This window comes from Vulpes lagopus, chromosome 1 (assembly GCF_018345385.1).
Source record: "Vulpes lagopus strain Blue_001 chromosome 1, ASM1834538v1, whole genome shotgun sequence".
Taxonomy (NCBI): domain Eukaryota; kingdom Metazoa; phylum Chordata; class Mammalia; order Carnivora; family Canidae; genus Vulpes; species Vulpes lagopus.
The window spans coordinates 87,894,158-87,918,074 of NC_054824.1; the positions used below are offsets into that span (position 1 = coordinate 87,894,158).

Genomic DNA, 23,917 nt, shown 5'->3' on the forward strand with positions numbered 1-23,917 from the left:
CATAGTTCTACTCACGGCTATGACTTACTAGGAATACAGAGCAAAATCTGCAAAGGAAAGACATATGGGGTGAAGTCTGGGGAAATTAGGCACAAGCTTCCAAGAATTCTTTCCCAGTGGTCATGCCGAAACTCCCCCAGTAACAGTTGTGACCATACATGTGAAAGGCCCACCAGGTAAGCTTGTGATACTCAGTGCCCAGGTATCGGGAGCAGGCCACTAAGCCTCTGTCTGGTACCTATCACAATTCCAGACTCCCAGAAAGGTGTTGAGCACAAACCATACCGTTCATATAGTATAGACAGTTTAGTGAGCCACTTTTACCAGTTCCAGGGATGGTGGAAACCTCCTAAAAGTCAAGTTCCCAGACGCCAGCCAAGGGCTCACCTTGTAAGCTGGTCTCGCTGAGTCTACGCAGTCGGGCTTGCTATTTTAGCGTTCTCTGGCATGGGAATTTTATCCCAAAAATGTTCTTTCTGTAGGTCATGTTATCAATTTATTTTACTTTGACAGACACAACTTAAGCAGGCTAAATAAAGTACAGCCAAATTTAAAAGCTAAAAGACACCACCTCATTGATATCAAGGCTCACTACGGTGTAAGCCCATTTTAGTTATTGAAAAACACCTTTGTACTAATTGCAGTTCATATTTTCTTACTATCTCCGCACTTCAGGAAGCCCTCTGACTTAGATGGGAGTCACTTGGCTCTTTGTTATTAAAGGCACATAATAGTAAAGGAATGTTTCTGCAGGCAGGCAGTTATATAGAAAGATAAGTTGCCTCTTTAGAGTACTACATCAAGATCAAATCCCCCCATTTAAATGGCATATAAGCCAAAATTTAGAAATGATATATTTTCTTTATATCATTGCAAAGTTTTGAACATTTAAAAACAGATAACATTAAGTTCAAACATAACACGCAGAATATAATATATAAAGTATATCCTCACTTTTTGAACTTTATTATGCTTCAGACATTTTTCTGATCATTTCAGGTTTATTTCAATAAATATTGTCCTATATTTTGTGAACTGCATTTTAAAATCAGGAGCAATTTTACAAATCTCTGTACAGAACTGACATCAGACAAAAGACCAAAAAAAAAAAAAATCAAACTTTCTTAACAATTCTGAGAACACAATTAAGAGCTATCCCAGTTAACGTAAGCATTTAGCAGGTGAACATATCTTGAATAAAAAGCAGGAAATATTTTATTAAAAAAAAAACAACATGCAACATGTATAGACCTAGAGGGTATTAGATTAAGTGAAGTGAAGTCACAGAAAGACAAATATGTTATGATTTCACTTATATGTGGAACCTAAAGAGCAAAGCAAATCAGAAAGAGACCCATTAATACAGAGAACAAATTGGTGATTGTCACAGGTAAGGGGGTGGGAGGATGGGCAAAAACAGGTGAAGGGGAGATACGGGCTCCAGTCATGGAATAAATCATAGGGATGAAAGGTACAGAGGGAACAGAGTCAATGGTGTTGTAATAGCACCATATGGTGACAGACGGTAGCTACACTTGTGGTGGGCATAGGATAATACATAGAGTTGTCAAAATCACTATGTTGTACACCTGAAATTCTAACATTGTGTGTCAACTATACTTCAATTAAAAAATATCAAGGATTGAAGGAAGGAGAAAAATTTTCAAACAGCAACTTCTATTTTCTTTACAATTTGTATCATACTTCATTAAATAAGTATTCATGTGATATTTACAAAATATAGACAAAGAGGAAAAAACCTAAATATCAGGGCCTTTCACCTGTTATCCCTCCTCTAATCTCTTGGATCCATTAGTTTACATACCAACTAAAAATATGATCTAGTTAACTATAGTTGAAAGCTTATCAATTAAGTCATCAATAGTATAAACAAGAAGTTGAATGTCCGCTTTTTCCTTCATTCGGTGATCACTATGTTTTCGGAGGATGACATCTACATCTGTGCTGACTACTCGGTCAGCAACTTGTATGGACGTATGCCAAGGTATGACGTCATCTTTCATGCCATGGAGCAATCGTACAGGGCAGTTCACGGGGATCGGGCTATGTAACAAGCAGTGGTGTTCCGCTTCTTTAATGAAACTGTACTGAATGTGATAAATTCCTTCTTCACTGTACTTTGATGGCATGTCCCACATGCCTTTCATCTCTATTTCTTTTTTTACCTGTTAAGAAAAATGAGGAAAATAAAAGTTTTTATGCAACACTAACACATGCAATAGTCTTAAACAGTCCAAGGAAAGCAGTCCTGGAGGAAGAGGAAAAGAGATAAAAATGTAACAATGATAGTAATCAATAACTAAACAGTAGATGCAAGGTACTGTGACAAGGACTTTACACAGTGTCTCATAAGATCCTGTTAATGATTATTATTGCATTTTCTTTGCAAAAGAGGGTAGAAGAATCTAGAAGTTAAATTTCACATTTAAAGTTGACAGGGAACAACTGCTGTGGCTTGGTTTCAAACTTAGATTAAGCTTTATCAGGTAACATCTTAATTCAGGTGTTGCTTCACCCCAACTGAAAGGGAAAATGAAGGGGAGGAAAATTATTTCTTGGAGTCAGTTCGGGTATCATTCTCATTACACAAAACTAAATCTTAGGAATAACAAATGTTTAGATTTCAAGATCACAAAACTAAAAGTGTCTATAGGGCAGCCCCGGTGGCGCAGCAGTTTGGCGCCGCCTGCAGCCCGGGGTGTGATCTTGGAGACCCTGGATCAAGTCCCATGTCGGGCTCCCTGCACGGAGCCTGCTTCTCCCTCTGCCTGTGTCTCTACCCCTCTCTCTCTCTCTACGTGTCTCTCATGAATAAATAAATAAAATCTTAAAAAAAAAATATATATATATCTTCTATATGTGAAGTCATTAAAATAGGGATGGAATAAGGGGAGAAAAGAAAGAAAGAATCAGAATCAAAGAAAGCCTAGAACTAAAAATGAAAAATAAGATGGCAGTTACTCTGGACAATCAAACATATAACTTCAGGCTAAACATTAAAACAAACAAAAGTACTGTTTTTGCCTTTCAGATTCCTAGGGAATGAGAAAAAAATGTGTTGTTTTGGATGACAATGAAGTCTTCCAAATACTTCCTGAAAACTGAGCAAGGATATCATTAATACATTTATTCTCTTAAGATAAAACACAGGGTATCTTTTGATTCTTGAAGAAATTTAACATTTTAGATTATAATTTGTCTTATTTTTTAGATCATTTATCTTAAACAATGTTTCTAATTAAAGTCATATGCTTGTTATAGTAAACACAGGAAATACAGAAATTATAAAAAAAGTAATCGCACATAATTCCACCTCATGGATATAACCACCATTAATATTCTGGCTGACTTCCTTCCAGTATTAAACGTATGTCCACTACTAACAAAGAAATTACTTTCATTTATTTCAGAAACCTCATTTCGACCATGATGTGCTGAAGAGGATGCTAATAAAGAAAAGCACTTTTTTTTTTTTCTAAAGTGAGAATTAGTAGTAAAAAAAAATGCCAACTAAGTGTTTAAGCAGGAATGGCTAATTTCATCGACTGATGGTGTGTACTTGGAGCGCTTCACTGAGAGGCTCTGAGGCTGCTTTCAGGCTTAAAAAAAATTTTTTTCAACATCGATGAGCCAAGTCTAACATGATCATAAGAATAGGTACTGTTTCCCATATGCCACAAAATAAAAATAAGAGGTACAAAAAGAGATCAAGATGTATGATACAAGTAGATAAATGTGATTAATAAAATGTTGCTAAAAAAAAGAAATTTAAAGTGTGATCTCATCAACAGGGCTCAAATATTTGGCAGAATGATTTGAAGGGGCTGTGAAAAAAAGAAATCTTGAACAGTGGCCAATTATTTAAAGAAGGCAAGGAGATTATGTACAAAAGTGCAGCTAAGGCAAAAGATGAGCGAGCGTAGGAAGTCAAAGGACAATGACACATGAACAAATATTCAAAGACAGAGGGAGCAGGAGAATGACAGGATTTATACACTGAGGCTACTTGTGACTTACCTCAACAGGAAGCTGATTGAACTGTGTCACTAGGCCATCTACAGCTGTCGCTATGCCAATAAGTGCAACAACCTTTTGTGGCCTTGCGATCGCAGCATGAAACATAAGCCATCCACCGAGGCTACTTCCAACTAGTATCTAAAGTAAAAATTTATAAAGTTTTAAAGAGGAGTTTTTATTTTCTGTAAGCAGACTAAAAAGCTTATGTATGTACTTTTTTTCTTTTATATCTGTTAGCTCTCTGACTTTTAATATTTGGCATAAAGTAGAATTAAAACCATGATTACAGTGAAAAGTAAAAGGTTACTTACATTTTATGAGATAGTGAAAATGATAGAACTATTTTAAATCAAATACCAAAACTGATGGTAAAACACTTGAACTATTAAATTTTCATAGCTAAAGAAACAGCTCAAAAAGCATGAGGTTGGTCAATAATCAGATTTAACAAAAACAATTACCTGAGGTCCTTCAGCTACATCATCAATTATAGAAAGAACATCTTTTCTCCACTTTCCCACTGTGCATTCTTGTAAATTACCATCCGAATTTCCAACTCCTGACAAATCAAACCTAGAAAAAGGGAAAAACATAGGTCTATGTCTAGATATTTATCTATACATTTGCTTCTCTGATTTTTAAGAAACATAGCACATTTGTTATAATTACAATGCTTAAAATATATTAAAATAAAATACCGAGGTCAATATATATTTTAGCAGATCCTAGTGATAGAACCTTCAAATATCACTTCCATCCATTCTCACCTCCCTCTGCCACCAGCGGCCACTCCATGTCACTAATCTCCTCTGACTGACTAGTGTGACGGACAGTCTCCTCCGGAGTCTTCCTGCCTCCCTTTCCTACCGTTGTATCTCTTCCCCATGCAGCAGTCAGTGATCCTTTTAAACCAAAAATCATGTCTTGCACAAACCTTCCAAAAGCTTTCTATAATCTTTAAATAAAATATCCAGTCCTTACCATAACGTGGCCTCTGACTACCTCTCTGATCTCATTTCTTCCTGTTCCTTCTCTGCAACTGCATCTTCACTTGCCTTCTTGAAGTTCGTGGACTACACCACCCATGATTTTGCCTCAGGAGTTTGACATCAGCTGCACTTTCCACATGGAACACTGGACACCTCCAGATAGTCATTTTGCTTGCTCCCTCACTTCATTCAGGCCTTCAGCTCCAACGTTTGTTTCATCCCCAGCGATGCCTTCTGTGACCACCCAACCCCAAACTGCTTCTCTCATCATCCTCAAATTCCTTACCCAACTTTATTTTCTTCATGGCATATGTTGCTGTTTGACCTATAAGAAATCTGACTGTTGGTGTGGTCTGTCTCCCACGCTCGAATGGAAGCACGAGGGGGCCCAGACTGCTTTGTTCAGCATTCCTTTCCTGGGGCCTAGACCAGTACTTTGCATGTGGTGAATGCGGAGTATTTACTAAATTAATGACAGGGAAAGAGGCAAATCAACCTCATGAACACCAGCTCATCCCCTTAGTTTGCTTCTCCTTCGAACTTTCTAGTTCTCCAGGTTCCAAGTCTGTGTGATCCGGGCATTTCACCTCTCTTTCCAGGCCTCAATTTAACAGATAATGAAGTATCATCATACCATGCCTGCAGATTACCTTAAACCCCCGTCCTACCGAACTATTCCAACCCCTGGGGAAGCCCTTTCGTAATGCGGAGCCTTTGCGTGCTATCCCACTGCCTGGCAAGCCTTCCTTCACCACTCCAGCTCCTGATCATCCTTTAAAACAAGACACTGCCTTTGAGGCACATTCTTTGACATACATGCCCTGCTTACTACCATCACTTTCTTTTGTATGTACTCACTCAACGCTTTTCTTATTATGTAGTCAGCAAATTTTAAGCAGATCGTTTTATGCAGATTAGTTTTTTCCAGGATACTGAATGCTGTGTGGCTTGTACCATCCTCCCTCACTCTCATTTCTCCTCCTCATCTCTGTCTCTGCAATCACACTGAAGGTCTCTGTCATGGTAAGCCTGGCCTATCACAGCAGCCTTCCATGTCTCTATGGCTAGTCTCTCTCCAAATGGATCCACTGTATACCTATCAGGTTTCTTCTGCAACATTATACGGACATGGCATTAACTTCAGTGATTCTCTGTGACATACAACATAAACATTCAGCGTGTTAGCCTGTTTTTATAGACCATTATCTTCTGGTCATCTTGGATCAACCTTTTATCATTTCGTCAGAGGCAACTGCTACCTTGGCCAAACAGATCAATCTGCTGTTAATCAACTAGCTCTTGCTTTCTGTCCTGTTTCATGCCTCATACTATTCCCTTTACCTGGAACACCTTCTTCCTTTCACCTTCACAGCTCATATACTCTCAGAGTTTAGTCCAAATGACCCCTTTTCTCTGCTGGAAAAACTTCCCAGACAAGCTGAAGAAAAAAAGGTCTATCTAATGCAACTTATATAGAATTCATTTTTTATCAGTCACCATTAATTGTTTATAACCTTCTCTGTAAGACAGTGTGCGTGCGTAATGTGCCTCATCATTCCTGTGAGACTGTCAGAACTTTGGGGGTGGGGGACGAGGAAACACAATTCTTAGTTTTGTCTCTGCAATCTTCATGGAGACCAAAGATTGAGGCATGTAAACCTCATACACTAAGTATCACATCATATTCTAAGTAAATAAAAGCGGAGGATAAAAGTAGAATCACTGTATCCAAATATGAAGCTTTCAGGTTTTTCTCTTAAAATCTAGTGAAAACTAATAAATCCTAGTGTTTTTAGTGTACATGTAAGAACACATATGTGATAGATAGCATATAACATTTTCTTAGGGATTTATAAGTTATGGAGGAAGAAGAAATAAAAATTTTTAGATATAAAGTAAAAGAATTTGGGACCTGTGGATAATCGTGGAACAAAGCCACTGGTAAAAGTGCTGATCACAGTTATTACTTCTCTTCAATCCCGGGGACACAGCAGACAGACCCAGGAGAAGGAAGGCACCAGCCAATCCTCCTTTGCCCTCCCCTGGTGGGCAATCGGGCAGCACTATTTGCTGCATCTTTTACAGCTGCCTTCCAAATATATGATGCTTGTAGAATACATGTAGAGCACCGCCCCTCTCCCCCGCAAGATGGAAATAAAAATACTTATAATAAAAGGTTTAAGTAAAAAAACAGTGACTCTGGTTGAATCCTAATCAAAGGACAAAGATATTTCAAACATATTAAGCTGTGTAAGACTTTAAAACACAGCAACACAACTCTATTCTAGTAGCCTCAACTCTAGGACATATTCCCATATCTAGAATTAAATATTCTATGACAAACAATTATGAGAGAATAACAGCCCTAACGCCATGTATTACATTCCTGAGTTCTGGCTCAATCTTATGTTAGGCATGGAGACAGGACAACAAGAAACCATTTTCTTAGAGCTGTATGTACCATTCCTTATATAATATACAAAACTAACCATTACCTCATTCAAGGTCCAAAACCTTACAGCCAAAAGCACAACAAAGTAAACTAGGAAACTGGAGTATCAAAGATAAAATCTAGAACAAGCTAAAAGACAATCAATAGTAATTGATGTGATTGCAGCAAAGTTTGATAAAAGAAAATAAAAAAGAACGTAGTCAAATTAAAACTTTGTAGTGAAGGGCTATAGTTTTAAAAAGATTTATAAAGACATACTTAGGCTCTGTTTTAACACAGTACCATTTAATGGTCTGTACACATTATAATTCAATCATGTTTGTTTATCTTTAACAAATGCATTTCTTATGTATCCAAAATGCAGAAAACCCACCCATGTCATGTCTTATAGGGAGATGGGAACTGGTTACAGTATTTAGAGTCTCAGTTTAAATCCAAGAACCAGTAAACTAGCAATTTCTTGATTCAAATTCTTTTGAATGATGGCAATTTTTCTGATATTTTTCACATTTTGGTCCAGGTGGTCCCCCTTCCTGTACAACTCGTTCTTACCCAAATCTGAACTATCCTTCAATGTGCCTTTATAAAGTGTTTTTCATCACTTCAATCCCCAGTTTTCTCTCAACTTGTGCAATTAAGTATACTGTTCTTTTGACACAGTCATATTCTGATGAGTATTTTTGCCTAATTTCTCACATGTATTTTATCTTGTGCTTCCCCAAGCTGATCTTTAAGAACAGCGGCCATATTTTAGAATTCACGGTGTTTTTTACAGTACCCAGTAATAGTGTTAGAAAGTCTACTTAGAAAAGATACAGTCTTCAGAATAACAGGTAAGTCAGAACAGATTTTTTTAAAGTTCTGAGCATGAAAATGAAACCATTCAGTTAACGATGAAAGGAGTTAACACTAAATCCATATAACTGACATACTCTCTGCTAATATATTGAATAAAATCTAAGTTTTTTTAATTTATTATTTTACTTCTGAAAGATGTATTTTCTAGAGCCATAAAGTGAATGTTAGTGAAACTACTAACAGTTAAGATGAACAGATTTTTAGGCTGTTAGTGCTAGAATGGATTCAGAAATTATCTTTAGCTCAACTTCTCCCTTTTTTATGATAAGAATAGAAGTCCAATGTTTATCAGCCAACTCATCTTGTCATAGTGATTGCTAGAATTGATGCTAATACCCGTATTTCCTGAATTCCAGGCCAGTGTTCTTTCTACTAAACCATACTATCTCTTCTGGCAAATTAGGCACTATATAAAATGATTGTTACAGGTAAACAAACCTAATAACAACAGTGTAATAAGCATATTACTTTACTAAAATAATTAACAGTATTAAATATTAGGAACTGTGAAATCAAATTTTGGTTAAACAACACATAGCCCCCTCTTATTTAGGCTTCCACATCTTCAGACTACTAGAGTGAGGGGAAAGAGAAAACTCAGTGGAAACATGAATTATACAATGCTAATTTTAGAATACCTTCATTTATTTATGTATACGGACAGGGAACACCAATGAAAATACAGCCAGAGAAATAAATTGAGGAGTTACAGACTGCACTTAACACCAAGGGAAAGAATGGGCTCAATATGAAGACGATGTGAAATGGGAACTTAAAGGATCTTAGGTAAGAGACATGAAAAATATACAATGTTCTTAAATACATATACTATATTTAAATACATATTTTAAAAATAGAGTTATAAAGGCCAAATAAAAGGCTTTAACTCTCCAATGGAAAGTCACAATATAATTACAAGGCATTACAAGAAAGCCAACTATTATCAGTAGCTTGCTGTCATGTTATATTATCATTTGTAATGGGTTTATTTACCACTAATTTCCTTTCCTGTCAGTATTGGCAGAGTGGCACAAGGACTATCAAAAAAGGTCTTTTAAAGGTTGCATTCACGATAACCCTAAATCACAAGGTTGAAGTTTACAGGCCATTAACAGAAGTTAATCCATAAAAACACTGGCCATTTGCTTTTATTGGTTAGAGCAGAAATAATTCTCCATTGCCATGCTAAATGGTAGCAGTATTTTCTCTGAAACGTGTTGTTCCTACCTTATACAGGCGTGACCTAGAGATTTGCAAAATTCTTCAATCGCCAATGCTTTTGTACCATTCATATTAGAAAGATAGCCAGGGATGAAGATAACTCCTGGACTTTTGCCTTTTAGCTTCTTATAAGCCAGGTTTGGAAGCTCTGGTCGACTAAGGAAAGAGACTGATGTCTTTTGTCTGCAAGCTAAACACAGTACACAAAACATAAACTATAGTTCACAAATACTGTTTTTGGAAAACCATATACAATTGATCCTTGAACAACACGAGGGTTGGGGTGCTGACCCCTGTGTAGTCAAAAATCCATCTGTTAACTTCTGACTCCCCCAAAACTGAACTACTAATAGCCTACTGTTGATTGGAGGCCTTACAGATAACAGTGGATTAACATATATTTTGTTATATTGTATTCTTACAACAAAGTAGGCTAGAGAAAAGGAAATGTTAGGAAAATCATATAGAAAACATATTTACAGTAGTGTACTCTATTTTTTTTGGGGAAAAAAAAACAATGTATAAGTGGACCCTTGCCGTCAAACCCATATTGTTCAAGGGTCAATTGCATATTTTCAATTTTAACTTGTCAAACTGATGTCAAAACGACTTCCATTTAAGAGGAAAAACAAAAAGACTTGAAGTACTAAAATCACAAGCTTATGCATGGTATTTTCTGAACTCATCAAAATCAGTGCCTTTGAGCAAGGCACTTGATTCTTGATTCTTCCAAAATACGCAATGAGGAGGAAATTCCAAGGCAATGAAAGCTAGAAACTTATAAAAAATGTTTTCCTGTTGCTGCTGTATCATCTGTCCTAAACACTATCAATCAATGTTCAGATTTATCTACACTAGTTTTAGTCGTCTATTGTCTGAGGGTTTTTATTTTTATTTTATTTATTTTTAAAAGTTATTTATTTATTTATTTAAAAAACAAATAACTTATTTATTCTTGAGAGACAGAGAGAGAGAGAGAGGCAGAGACACAGGTAGAGGGAGAAGCAGGCTCTAATGCAGGGAGCCCGACGTGGGACTTGATCCTGGGACTCCAGGACCACGCCCTGAGCCAAAGGCAGGCGCTCAACCACTGAGCCACCCAGGTGTCCCAAAAACTTTTTATTTATTTATCCATGAGAGACACAGAGAGAGAGGCAGAGATGCAGGCTCCATGCAGGGAGCCGACGTGGGACTCAATCCCGGGTCTTCCGGATCAGGCCCTGGGCTGAAGGTGATGCTAAACCACTGAGCCACCAGGGCTGTCCTTGTGAGGTTTTTGTACAATTTTTTTTCAGCGTTTGAGGAGTTTCACATTCTCTACTTTTTGGCAGGTTGGAGGAGAAACAAGTTTGGTCTGCCTTGAGATCTTGTTCCAAAGATGGGGGTGCTGGTGTGCCACTTTCACCTTTATCATGGGTGGCTCTCATGCCACCCACAAAATCATGGGCCATGGCTAATAACCAATCATGATTATTTTTCAGGTGAGGTGGGTTTAAAGAGCAGTTTCTTTACAAGTAACCTCGAATAACTTATAATAGTACTATATTTTGGAAAAAGATTTCTCAGGGGCTCTGCAATCACTTATGTGTTTTATGTGTTGGTCTGGCTTGCTGTGGATGGTACACGATCTTCACACAATTTAAGTACAATAGTACAACTGACAAACCTTATATAAGGTTACTTCATTTTGTTGTTTTTGAAATTTCTTCCCTACCACAGAATCTGTACTTGTTCTTAAAAAAAGGTGAAAAGACATTTTTAAAAATTGAGTTATTTATAATCCCACCTCCTCCTTCCAAAGAAATTAGGTTTGTGGGGGGCCTGGGTGGCTCAGCTGTTTAAGTGTCCAACTCTTGATTTCAGCCCAGGTCACGATCTTGGTGTGAGATGGAGGCCAACATCCGGCTCCGTGATGAGCGTGGAGCCTGCTTGGGATTCTCTCTCCCACCCCTCCCTGTGTGCACTCACATTCGTGTTCTCTCTCAATAAATTAAATAAATAAATAAATAAATAAATAAATAACCATTAGGTTTGTGTATTTCCTAACAATCTTGTTCTAGACCAACAGAATCTCTTCTACTAAATGAAACCTTCCTCTACTTTATTGTGGCCAATGGAAACATCTTGGCCCCCTTCATGGGGCTGATAAAAGCTTTCATTTTGGATTTGAGGCTTGAACTCATGAATCTGTGATCAAGAGTCCTACACTCTACCAACTGATCCAGCCAGGCAGTCCGAGAAGCTGATTTTTAAAAAACCGAATTAAAGGCCTTACGGTACCCCTATTACATGTAAGTGTGTTTCAAAGTTTCAGTATATCATGAAATGTGCCAAATTAAAAGTTTTAGCAACGGGCAGCCCCGGTGGCTCAGCGGTTTAGCGCCTGCCTTCGGCCCAGGGTGTGATCCCGGAGACCTGGGATCCAGTCCTGCATCGGGCTCCCTGTGTGGAGCCTGCTTCTCCCTCTGCCTGTGTCTCTGCCTCTCTCTCTCTCTCTCTGTGTGTCTGTCATGAGTAAATAAACAAAACCTTAAAAAAAAAAAAAAAAACCCTTTTAGTAACAACCAGGGCTAGTCGGGGCCAGTTATGCTGGCTGGTGGACTGCATTTGCAAAAATGTCATCTTCCCATTTCCTTAAAAAAAAAAAAACCCTCCTATCCTCTTCTGGATATCACTTCCCAAAACAGGAATTTCTCTCTCAGACAATTACAACAGACTTCATTTTGGTGAGCTGTAAGTGGACAGGGTTTTCTAAACATTATAAGTGATCTTACTGTATACAACAAGGGTTAGCTCAAACTAACGCTCGGTGATGTGTTGAATAGATGAAAGGCTATCACAACCTAGTTAATGAACTGACACACTATGCCTCACTAGAGGAACTTAGGTATAAACAAGCCTTTAGGTTGTATCCAATTAAGCGTAAGGTTTTTTTTTTTTTTTAATATTTTATTTATTTATTCATGAGAGAGAGAGAGAGAGAGAGGCAGAGACACAGGCAGCGGCAGAAGCAGGCTCCATGAAGGGAGACTGACACGGGAGTCGACCCCGGGTCTCCAGGGTCACCCCCTGGCTGAAGGTGGCACTGAACAGCTGAGCCACCCGGGCTGCCCTCCATAAGGTCTTTTGAGAATGTTAAACCAGCAGAAATAATGCCAGCTTCGACTGAAAGGGACAGAGATAGGACAAAATGAAGGATGAATCAGACTCTCAAAATTATACAGTTAGCAAACAGGCTTGAAGTTATTCTTCCTTTTCCTTGAAGTCCATGCTTACAGCTGAGTAATTTCATCAGCTTGTTTTTTTTTTTTTTAAGATTTTATTTATTCATGACAGACACAGAGAGAGAGAGAGGCAGAGACCCAGGCAGAGGGAGAAGCAGGCTCCACTCAGGGAGCCCGAAGCGGGACTAGATCCCGGGTCTCCAGGGTCAAGCCCCGGGCTGCAGGCGGCGCTGAACCCGCTGGGCCCCCGACGGCTGCCCAATTAACCATAAGTTAAACTGTATTATGTACATTTAAAAATTTCAACCAAGACCAAGGGTATAAAGCACTGACAGGTTCCACTCCCAGCACAAGCGCACCTGATAGCCTGTACGTCAAAAACGTAAAACATCACAAAGGCGGAGAGAATTCAAAGACAAGATTCAGAAAGAATGATCGTATGTACTGCGGGTGGAGCCGGATGGGGAAACTGCAGACTCACAAGATGGAAATACAAGGAAAACACTGTCGTTTTTGGTGCAGACGCCAGTTTCCTCCGAAGGGTAAGGACTGTGGTCTGCGCTGAGCGCGGAGCCCGGGGAAGGCAAACTCAGATGAGGCTCGACGGCGACGGCGACGCCTTCGCAACGACGACGCCAAGTCCCGCCGTAGGCCCCCTCCCGTGATGCATCCGAACAAAGGGTCAAGACCCCTAAACTCCTTGAGCTCCGGGAGACACGAGCAACGGCTGCGCTGCAGTCGCGCGGCTTCGCCTCCCCGGGGAGGCCGGCAGAGCAGCCGCAGCTCGGGGCTGCGGGGACCGCCCTCCAGCGACCGCCCAGGCCGCGCAGCCCCCCCCACCGGGGCCGTCCTCCCGCCCCCGCCGGGCGGGCGGCGAGAGCGTTTGCGAGCTGGCGCCCCAGACCGCACGAGACAGGCACGTCCGCGAGCGCGCGTGCTTCTTTCTCCCGCCGTCCGGACACTGACCTGGGGGCCACCGCGGAGTCCCCTCGGGCTTCCTTGCGAGCCAGGCGCTGAGGCCCCGGCGGAAGCCGAAGACCGCCGCTCCGCCCCACCTCCAGCAAGGCACCCGGGCGCCCAGAGCCGCCAAGCGCAGCCCCGCCATCTTCGCACCTCGCCGACCCGCACGGCCGCCGAGCGCCGCGACCCGGGCTGCGCATGCGCCGCCGGCCGGAAGCCGGGACTGCCCAAGTGGTACCCGGAAGGGCGGGGAGGGTCCCGCGAGAGCGCGCAGGCGCAGAGCGGTGTCGCCTCCGTCCCCGTCCCCGTCTCGCCGGGGCAGCGCCCGCTTGACGGCTCCCCTGTGATGGCTTGGGGCGCGCTGAGTGGCCCGGGCGCGGCGACCTCGGTGGGCAGGCAGCCGTTCCGTGGCTGGAGGCGCCGGAGAAGCCGTGAGGCCGCGTTCCAAGGAAACCCTGGCATCGTCCCGGGGGACGCCGGGGAGGGAAGCGCGGGATGCGAGGCGGCGGCGATTCGAGATGGGACGGTTTCAAGCCTTCCCGGAAGTGCTGCCGAGATCTGACCCGAATCCTGCCAAACCCGTCCCCCTCGTTTTTGCACCAGCTCTCCGGATGCCCGACTGCTGAATTTTTGGATTGTTCTCTCCCTTCTCCCGTGTTACGCGCAAGAAAAGAGATCCCAGTGGATGATTGACCTCAAAGGAAGAATAAAATTGAGGGGATTTAAATACGCTTTGGGAGAATATAGTTTGGGAATAGAAGGGCTTTCTTGAGCATGAGATGAAACCCTCCAATCCTAAAACAAAACAAAAACAACAAACTGCATGTGTATTTCAGCTTTTCCAATGGCAAAAGTCCCCTCGAGTCAAATGAGAGTCTAGAAAAACTAATTCTACAGCACAGATAACAGAACATTCTATCGACTTGCTCCTAGAAATAAGGGGGAAAAAATCTATGATTTAAACAGCATTGGACGAGAGCTGTGAATAGGCAATTTGTATGTGGAGATGTCCAACTTCACTAATTGAAACGTGAATTAAAAAGAAATAACTTTTTTTTCCTGACCCATCAAATTGGCAAAAACTTAAAAAAGCGATTCATGGCAAGGATGCTGGGAAACTGGCACTCGTGTAGGTTGGTGGGGAAGTTAATCGCTAAATTCTTCTGTCAAGGGATCTCACCAAATCCATTACAATTTAAAATACATGTCATTTTCAATGTCCTTGACCAAGTGGTCCCAGTTTATGACTGTCCTGTAGAAAATAATACTAGTTCCTAAGGACGCATATCATCTGCTACAGCATCATTTTTAGAAGGAAGCAGCAGAAAAAAAAATAGTCAATAGAAAAATGGTTGCATCAATTGTACAAGGGTTTCTGAATTTTAGCTCTGGCAGCCTTCAAATTAGTCCTGGGGGCCTCTGTCGGCACCAACAGGTTTTTTTCTACTCATCAACTCGTTTATTTCTACTTCAGATTACTGTGACTGGTATAATACTTAAGGAAAGCCACGTTAGTATGTTGTCATAAAGTTTGGAGCAATGATTGGAGCTGGAGGTAAGTGCAAAGTTTGCTTATAGTGAATCCGGCCTATCTTTGGAGTCTTGAGAACTTGTCTTATTGGGACATACTAAAAATGTTGGATAATTAAAAATTAAATAGATCTGTCTTGAGTGGTGTAGTGCCAGAAACAGATTGCAAGGAGGGCTGCTTGATTTCAGGACACATTCCAAAAGTTGTTGAGCTGTTGTGCCAGTTCTCCATTAGACCCATCGTAGACTCCAAAGGAACTAAATCGCTACAGTGGTACACCATGCACGTCAGTTCACTATCCCTTATATCTTAATAATAAATATTTCTCACTGTGGTTTTTGGATAACTGCAATTCTTCTCGATCATTCCTTTCCCTATTCTGTCCCTTTATTTTTGCTGATTGTCTTGCATTTTATGTACAACAAAATGAAGATAATAATCTGATCTGTCCCCACAGTGGGAAAAGCACTGTACAAAAAAAGCAGGGAAATCCATGGATTGTTTTCTCTGTCCACCCTTATTCATATAACAGATCAGGAAAAATTGTGGCCAGTGTCAAGTCAAGATGCTTTTATCCACAGTGATGGGTTTGAAGTAAACCAATTTGTTTCATATCCACTGTCAGTATTGCCTTCATTAACAGGAGTGATAGGCCATATTGTTCAGGGCCAGTGTCTCCCTCTGAAATCTGCTGCCTTAGTCCAGGGAGACAAATGAGGTCACCATCAAGTAAAGCCCTTTACTTCACACCAGCATGATTTTTTCCCTGGCAGAGAAGCAAGCACAGTCCTTGAAATCCCCAGTAACAATTGTGTCTTTGTAAAAAGACAGGAAGATGTCACATTTGTCAGCCGTTAGGTCACTTTGTTAGCAACAGGAATGTGACCAGAGATCATTACTTCAGTTTATAAAACTACAAGTCATAATGTTAGCAAACATCATTTTGTGGAGATTCACAATTGACTTTTGCTGATTAATCCATCCCCTGTCATGTCACCAATAGGTATACTCCTAAAGAGAGATGAGTTTATTTTCAAATGTGAAATCTGGTCAACGTTTTAATCCGTACGCAACATATTTTAACACACATTTTTAAAAGGTTTACTACATCATGCAAGATATAATGCTGATTAGAATATCTTTTTAATCCTATGAAGAAAGTACATTACAGAAAAGCCGTATCTTTATATTAACCAACAAAATTTTAGCAATTGCATTTCACTCTTTTAGATCATTACAGGGTTTAGGGGTGATCTCTGAAAAAACATATTATCAAAATATCTCTTGCAATCATGACTTTGTCCTCCACTGTTCAAGTAAAATCATGTGTCATCCAGTTGGAAAATCTATTTATTGGCAACATGTATACAGCTCACACTGTAAATTTTTAAAAACTGTACCCCGTCAGGTCTGACAAAGATTTTATGGACGCTGCCAATCTCATCATTTCATCTCGTACTAGTAAGCAAAGCCATTATTTTCTACTTCTATTCATTTGCCAACTTTTCGGAAAGAGTACGTTCATATTTGCAAATACACACAACATGACAAACCAGGATAAATGGCACTGAAAAACCGTTATAAAAGAGACTTGCCTGAAGTCATTTCATTCAACAAAAATTGATTTAACTCAAAAACAAAGCCCAATTGTAAAGAAATACATAATAAAATAGTACATTACAGAGAACATTAGTCAAAGTTCATTTTCTTTTTTATAGAACTACGCTACCTCCGTAAATAAGGATTTTAGTTGGTCTGTTCTTTGGTGAAAACAGAGCTCTGATTTCATCGTTACGTTACGTGAGGCTGCAGTTAATGCGTGTGTTCCATAGCAAAGAGGAAACGGACAACCTAAAGGAAATCAGCTCCTGAGCTCCTGGGTACTTTTATTCTCAGCACTGGGAATGGAGAAATCTTTAGCAAAACATGAAGTATTTTATTTTAAATTGCTCAAAGTGACAGAATGTCTGTCTAATAAGACTGCTCCTGTTTAACACACACAACTTTTTGTCTTTTCTTCTTTTACAAAAAGTGATTTGCTATATATGTACAGTAGCTTATACCAGAGGTAACTCTTCAGAGTCAACTTCCTGGACATCTGATGGCATCAAAGTACCATTTTAAAATGTAGAGTAACACTAAATGCAGTTCATCACCTGAAACTACCACTATTAAACAGAAGTCATATCAAGTCTTTGGTTTAGGTGCAGTACTTAATAATTAGGGCAAAACTTCTCCTAAAATATATTCCCCTCCAAACTCTTATTTGCTTCTATTTATAAAATAACCTTCAGAAAAATGCTTTTTAGGAAACCAGTTGATAACTAATAATGTCAATGCCAACAACTGGGGTGCTAAAATAATTTCGTATTTCCAAGTACATACATTTTGTAAACCATTCAGTTTATTTCACCAAAGTAAACAATTGATAAAAAATAGTTTGTAAGAAATGTTCCTATAAGTGATGCTATTTACCAAAATAGTATTTTTTTTCCTCATAGGTGCTTCGGTCCTTTTGCTATTTATCATGAAGCTTTGAGTTAAAACCCCCTTTTTCTCTTTTATAAGTGACTTCCTGTTAATATAAAAGGAGTTCCGAGTATACACGGTTAAAGGGATGGATCTGTTGGGTCTTTTCATCTGGGATTGAATATGGCTTCATTCTTGTAAGAGGTTATTGCAGTCGCCCTGAAGTAGACTGTTGCACCAGTTCGCTACAGTAAGAAGTGGGTGTAACCTTCTGCCCCAGTAACTATAACATCCATCCAGATCCGCATGGCTTCCGGTGATGGCGCAACCATATAATAAATTCTGTCATGGGTCTTGACACTAAAGGTGAGTAATGGATTAGGACTCTAAAAACCAAAAAAGAAAAAAGAATGGGAAGTTAACGTCCTGAAATTACATTAAATAATACAGATACATGTGAGGGCCTCTTCCTCTTTAAAAGTTCTAATTTATAGAAGTCTAAATTGGTGTTACTTTTGCTCTAGTAGAACCTGTAACCCCACTTCCAACTCCATTTCTCAAGACTGACTATCTTTTTGGCCTTTCTGCACCAGAAGTCTCATACAGAGAGCTCACTGATCAATCCTCTTAGCAGCTACTTTGTAGGGAAAGCTCTAGCTGGGTACCTAGCTCAACATTGAGCTCTAGCTCAACAAATAATAGCTCTCCTTCTTAGCCCTGCTAAGATTCTTCCTTATAACCAAATAGTATCTCCTTCCTAGAATCTCACAAAAAAATCACTTAACAGGATCTTCTAGGGGCGCCTGGGTGGCTCAGTTGGTTGGGTGTCTGCCTTCAGCTCAGGTCATGATCAGGTCCTGGGATTGAGCCCCAAATCCAGCTCCCTGCTCAGCAGGGAGTCTGCTTCCTCCTCTCCCTTTGGCCCTCCCCTGCCTCCTGCTCATGCTCTCTCTCTCAAATAAATAAGTAAAATCTTAAAAAACAAATATGTCCAGAAGATTTTCTCATTTCACCATGACTTTTTTTTTTCCACAAAAGATCAGCTATATTAATTACTTCTACGTTTGTTTACTAGAATCATTATGATTATATCAATCAGTTATGTCAGAACAACAAATCTAAATTGCTTGGAGTTCAAAACACATCTTTTTCCCAACTTAATTATGCATTCAATGATAGAAATCTGAAAATCAGTGTTTACCTTATTAGCGTTCTTGAGGTGATCATAATATACTTCTTCAATAGCTTGGAAGTATATTACTCCTTTTAATTTAGCTTCATGCTTGTCTGCAATAATAGATGGTGTTAAAATACCTTATCACCACTGATGGACTGAAAACATTATAATTGGATTATAATTATTAAAATATTGATCTAGCTTTTAAATTACCTAAGATTAATTTGGATAATTTAGGTGAAGGCATTAGCCCAGTTTCTAGACTGAAAAAAAACAAGAGAAAAAAGTAATTATCAGCCCAAATCTCAGGGACTAATTGACTTTGCCCAAGGCTCTCCAGTGAATCTGCAGTCAAAAGACAACTCAGAATTACCAATACTCAAGTTAGCTTGCGAAGTCTAAAAACACCACTGACACTGATACAAATTATCTCCCCACATTCTCCAAAACAGTGGTTGTCATGGAAACATTAATATGTAGCACTGTTGTAATGAAATTTGTCAGAAGGATTTTTTTTTCTAATTTAAAATAAGTAATCTACTGATATTTCTTTCCTATGAATTTCTTGTCCGGCAGGCTTTTTCTCCTGTTCCCAGTAGAGTTTCATGTCAAAGATTTAAGGTCCTTTCAATGCAGCACTTTTCCAAACCATTTCTAAGATTTCATCAAATTTGCCATAAAAACCAAAGTAAAATAAAACAACCAACCAACGAAACCACTAACTAAACAGCAACACTCTGTGATCTAATACCTTCTTGAAATATTTTGTAAGTCAAACTTGGCAAAGATCATAAATGTGTGTGAGCGTACTAAAGAATTTTAAAGGCACGGATGAGGCTGCAAAGAAAAAGACTCTATCATATCCGGCTGGTGGAAGGGCAAATCAGAAAGCTTTTGGAAGGCAGTTTGGGAAAACAAACCAATTAAAAATGCAAAAAATCCTCTCACTCAGGAATTCCATTCCTAAAATATTATTGTATATGAGCTACTCATGCGAATGGATTTGTGTTCATTATAGCAGAAAGCTGCAAAAAATCTGCTTGAATTTTACCAGGGAACTGATTCAACTATAGACTGGCCATACAGTGGAATTCACAAAGCCACTGCAAAGATTAGATCTGCATATACTCATCAGAGAAAAATCTTGAAATACTGTTAATGTGAAAAAAGTTAGGAAGAAAGTGAATAATTTGGTCCCAATTATATTAAAGAAGAAAGAATTCATATTTATGCTGAAAATATATATAAATGAATAGAGTAAATCTGCAAAGATTTTTTAGACTTGACAATGGGAAAAGGTTACAACTTTTATGATGCCAAAGAGACTTTCATTAGACTTTTGTTCCATTTTTAGGATTTTTACTCATGAATGTCTTTTTTTTTTCAACAATGAGAAGCTAGTCTAAAAAACCACAGCCCCGATAAATTCAGTGGAAAATAAAAGCTGTTAAATGACATTTAACTCCGCATTTTTCTAAGTTACTTGCCCATGTTTGACCATGGGCCATATTTGCATGTGTTTGTTTTGCTCCTCCTCAGGAAACTGTTTTAATTAATGCCACGTTTAGTGGGTTCCAATCAATTTCTGTGAAAGAGGTCAGTGTAGCTCTCAATTCTGAAGGATTCTGCAACTATTAATGGGGATACAGTTAACACTTTATTTTCTGAAAACAAATGTAAAACAAAATCTGAAGATAAAAAGCAAATCATATCAGTGTTTCAAGGAGGCATAAAACTGGGGAATGAAACTTTTGTTTAGAGGGCACTTCCTATATGGGCAAGAGCTCTAAAAAAATACTGGCCTCACAAGGACATTGTGAACTAAGAGAATCAATAATGCTATTGCGAACCGACACGATAAAGCTATTTATCATTCAATTTCCATAGCATTATCCCATCAATTTACAGATATGTTTTCTGTGTCTCTGTTTTCTTTAGAGACTCTTGTAAGGTTATCCAGTTAATATGCAGGAGGCCAGGGGCACGATTGGCTCTTGTCAAGACTTTGGGCTCTTGTCACCACTTACAGCTCCTTTTGCAAACACGGTGCCTTTCTACCCCACCACCAGTGGAAGGGCCGTGGCGCCTGTGGGGTCAAGTCCAGCCTGAACTGCAATCTGTATGGCCTCCTGTGGACCCGCACTTAGTGATGTCTGGGGAGAGTGGGGGTGGGAGTGCGGGGACCAGACCAGCCAATGATGGCTGGAAACAGCCAAATGAACAGCGTTTGTCCAACTAGGACTCACTGGTCAGTCGAATACATATTTGATATACATATTAACAAGCTGAATGAAATATTATTTTTGCTTTTCTTATGTAAGACAGTTCTGAGTCATCATTCATATGCCAAAAAGGTTTTGGTTCTTAAAAAAAAAAATCAAAAACAAATCACCAAGAAGTTTGAATTTGGAAAAATGCATTGACATGGTCAGAAGGAGCGAGAATTGAGTAACTGACCAAGAGACGAGGCTCTCAGAGAATTGAAGAGTGAAGCTGTTCTGTCTGAAGTTAGTAATGAGAATTTTATTTTTGGACAATTCTGGGTGAGAGGTTGGGGAGATTATCACAGAGGCAAAGTTTTGTCTATGGATATTTGCAAACACTAAATTGGCATTTCTCATTACAGATCATTTCAGTGATCTTTTCTGTTGTACTAACTGAAGAGAACATCTCTGGATTTTCAGAAAGTCCGAGAGAGGCAAGCAGGGGAGCCCCGAGGGTTAGGCAGTTCGCTTCAGGCCGCTAGCCACTGCATTAACTGGAGCCCCACCAAAGAGCTCCTAACTGAAAGGTACACAGCCCGCCCCCTGCACACCCCAATTCTGGGGCCCCACAGCCAGTGTTTCCCTTCTTCCACATGCTTCTTGGTCACTCCCCCTTCTCTTCATAAACATATCCTGACCTCACACTATAGATTAAGTGACTGGACTGTTATTTCTTACTGATTACAGTGATATAACAATTCTTGACAATGCACATAAATGTTGGTACCATCACCGGAGAGAAGAGTCTCTTCATCAGCTCTGGGGTGGTACTACTTTTCTTCGGTTGTTGAAGAGGACAGAGCTACACCTGTGCCGACAATGGTCATGTTTCATATGTGACCCAGGAGGCTTCTTAATAAGTCTTAATAAGCAGTTACATACATATTCCTGTATTTTTAGATTCAACAGGGTATATTTCTCATAATCCACCATTTAAAGAATCCAAAAAGATTTCAGTCACTTAATAAATACTTGTTCTCTTGTTCAGTGATGAGCTTTACTCTCTGCTTCAGTAACCATTCTCGTTTATAAACTCTAGCTGAGTGACTGTCAGCTAAGGCTGCCTAATTGTGTGTGACTTAAATAGGCCAGAGGACCATAAATAAATAAACGGCAACCTTTTTTCCTAGCCTTGCAGTTTAAAAGTCAATGTTTTGGTCTAAAAAGATAAATTCCATTTACTACTTATTTGGACTTCAGCTTATTTTAGAACTAGAATAGACTCATATTTTTTAAATAACATAGTTATTTTTATTATTTCTAGAGAAGATCTTCATATCACTGGGACTATATAACCTGAATATAAAATAATATATACCTAAGCTAAGATTGTCATTAATCTATTACTTACCAATCAACCCATTCATACTGACACTTATCACCTTTGCTCTTTAACAGAGAGTTCTTGGTTTGAAAAGATCACTTAGGGTTTTCTTCTTCTTTTTTTTTTTGTTTTAAATCACTCACCTGCATAATAAGAGAATGTGCGCTTGTTCCGATCAAAAACAAACCATCGTTTTTTCCACGTTTTAATTTTTCCACCCATTTTGATAAGGAATCCTCGGCAAGTCTTCTCTGTGATTGACACATGATAACAGGTATCAATGTTGTGGCCAGCAGTCTCTACGTGGCTTCGCAAATCAAAGTCTTCCTTCCGGACGGGCAGATAGCGTGTCAGAGGTCGAGCCTGGAAAGGCACAGACCCATGTCATATATAGCTAATTATTTGTGTCATTGAAGGTCACAGATGTTTACGGGTGGACATGAACTGAAAAGCCTAAGCATTAAAATGTTCATGTGATTATGAGAATTTAAGATACACATTATCCTTTGGAGTTTAAAAAGTGCATAGTATTTTAAGAAGGATGCTACAATACACAGTGGGGGAGATGAGGGGGTGAGGGGTGGATAAAGTCAGGTGAATAGATTCTACTCCTTGAAATGGACAGATGAGAAAATGGCAAGATGCTCAGGTTAATAACCTGAGGTTTATACTAGGTACTTAGCACTTAGAAACAGGGAATCATATGAGGCATGAAGTTCCCTGGGCTGCCTCCTACAGATGACGATTCCTTCTCTCTGAAGTTCCCCAGACTTCCATCTATACAACCTAACAGACATGACCTGATTGGTAAACATTATTTACTAAGCATACCACCCCCCCACCCCGAGCAAGATATCCCAAAGCTGTACACATCGGCTTACACACACTCTCTCATAGAAACTGAAGGCAGAAATGTACACTTTGAAAAGTGAAGCTAAAATAAGGTAAGAAGCAGAATCAAAGCTATACTCCATGAGCTGTCCAATGAACACATATGGACAAGATGTACCTAGATATCTTTCATTTTACTATGGCTGGAGGAAAGTTTCATGTAATCTATGAAGCACGTAACACCATGGGTCATATTTCTAAAATGGTTTTTTAGTTTATTCTGTTAAATAACCCTACCCCTCTGGCCTGGGGAAAATGACCTAAATATATACTTGGAGGCAAACCTTATAATTAGGATTAAAATAGAATTATGCTTTTTGGTTTAGCTTCAAAATGCCAAACAGGCATGGATGATCTTCACTGTGAATCACGATTTGGCAGAGGGTTGACATGATGAAATAAAATGAACAAGTTTTCCTTTGTATTTTTCCTTCAATATCTTGCCTTTGATTCTGGGGTACTTGACTTCAGACAGATGTCACACTTACTGATACCTCAAAGCACACAGTCTTCTCACTG

The 23,917-nt window shown here is 39.4% G+C and overlaps 2 protein-coding genes across 22 annotated transcripts in view; both read right to left on the reverse strand.

Annotated features, from left to right (window-relative positions):
- Positions 1-938: 938 nt before the first annotated feature.
- Positions 939-13,963, reverse strand: ABHD10 (abhydrolase domain containing 10, depalmitoylase). Of its 2 annotated transcripts, none has more exons than XM_041727120.1 (5): positions 13,749-13,959; positions 9,565-9,748; positions 4,500-4,611; positions 4,039-4,176; positions 939-2,186 (listed from the first exon to the last, which is right to left on the reverse strand). In XM_041727120.1, exons 1-5 carry the CDS (start codon positions 13,885-13,887, stop codon positions 1,842-1,844), a joined length of 918 nt encoding a protein of 305 aa, XP_041583054.1. In that variant the 5' UTR covers positions 13,888-13,959; the 3' UTR covers positions 939-1,841. The 2 variants fall into 2 exon arrangements, with proteins under 2 accessions (XP_041583054.1, XP_041583063.1); XM_041727129.1 differs by having other exon boundaries at positions 1,981-2,184; positions 4,036-4,176; positions 13,749-13,963.
- Positions 13,964-16,318: 2,355 nt separating this feature from the next.
- Positions 16,319-23,917, reverse strand: part of PHLDB2 (pleckstrin homology like domain family B member 2) — a 219,383-nt gene continuing 211,784 nt past the window's right edge. For all 20 annotated transcript variants that reach the window (XM_041727040.1, XM_041726996.1, XM_041727075.1 and 17 more), the window contains 3 exons: positions 22,651-22,870; positions 18,944-19,029; positions 16,319-18,128 (listed from right to left, as the gene is read on the reverse strand). In XM_041727040.1, the coding sequence (XP_041582974.1) occupies positions 17,988-18,128; positions 18,944-19,029; positions 22,651-22,870 (447 nt within the window). In that variant the 3' untranslated portion in view covers positions 16,319-17,987. The remainder of the gene's footprint in view (positions 18,129-18,943; positions 19,030-22,650; positions 22,871-23,917) is intronic.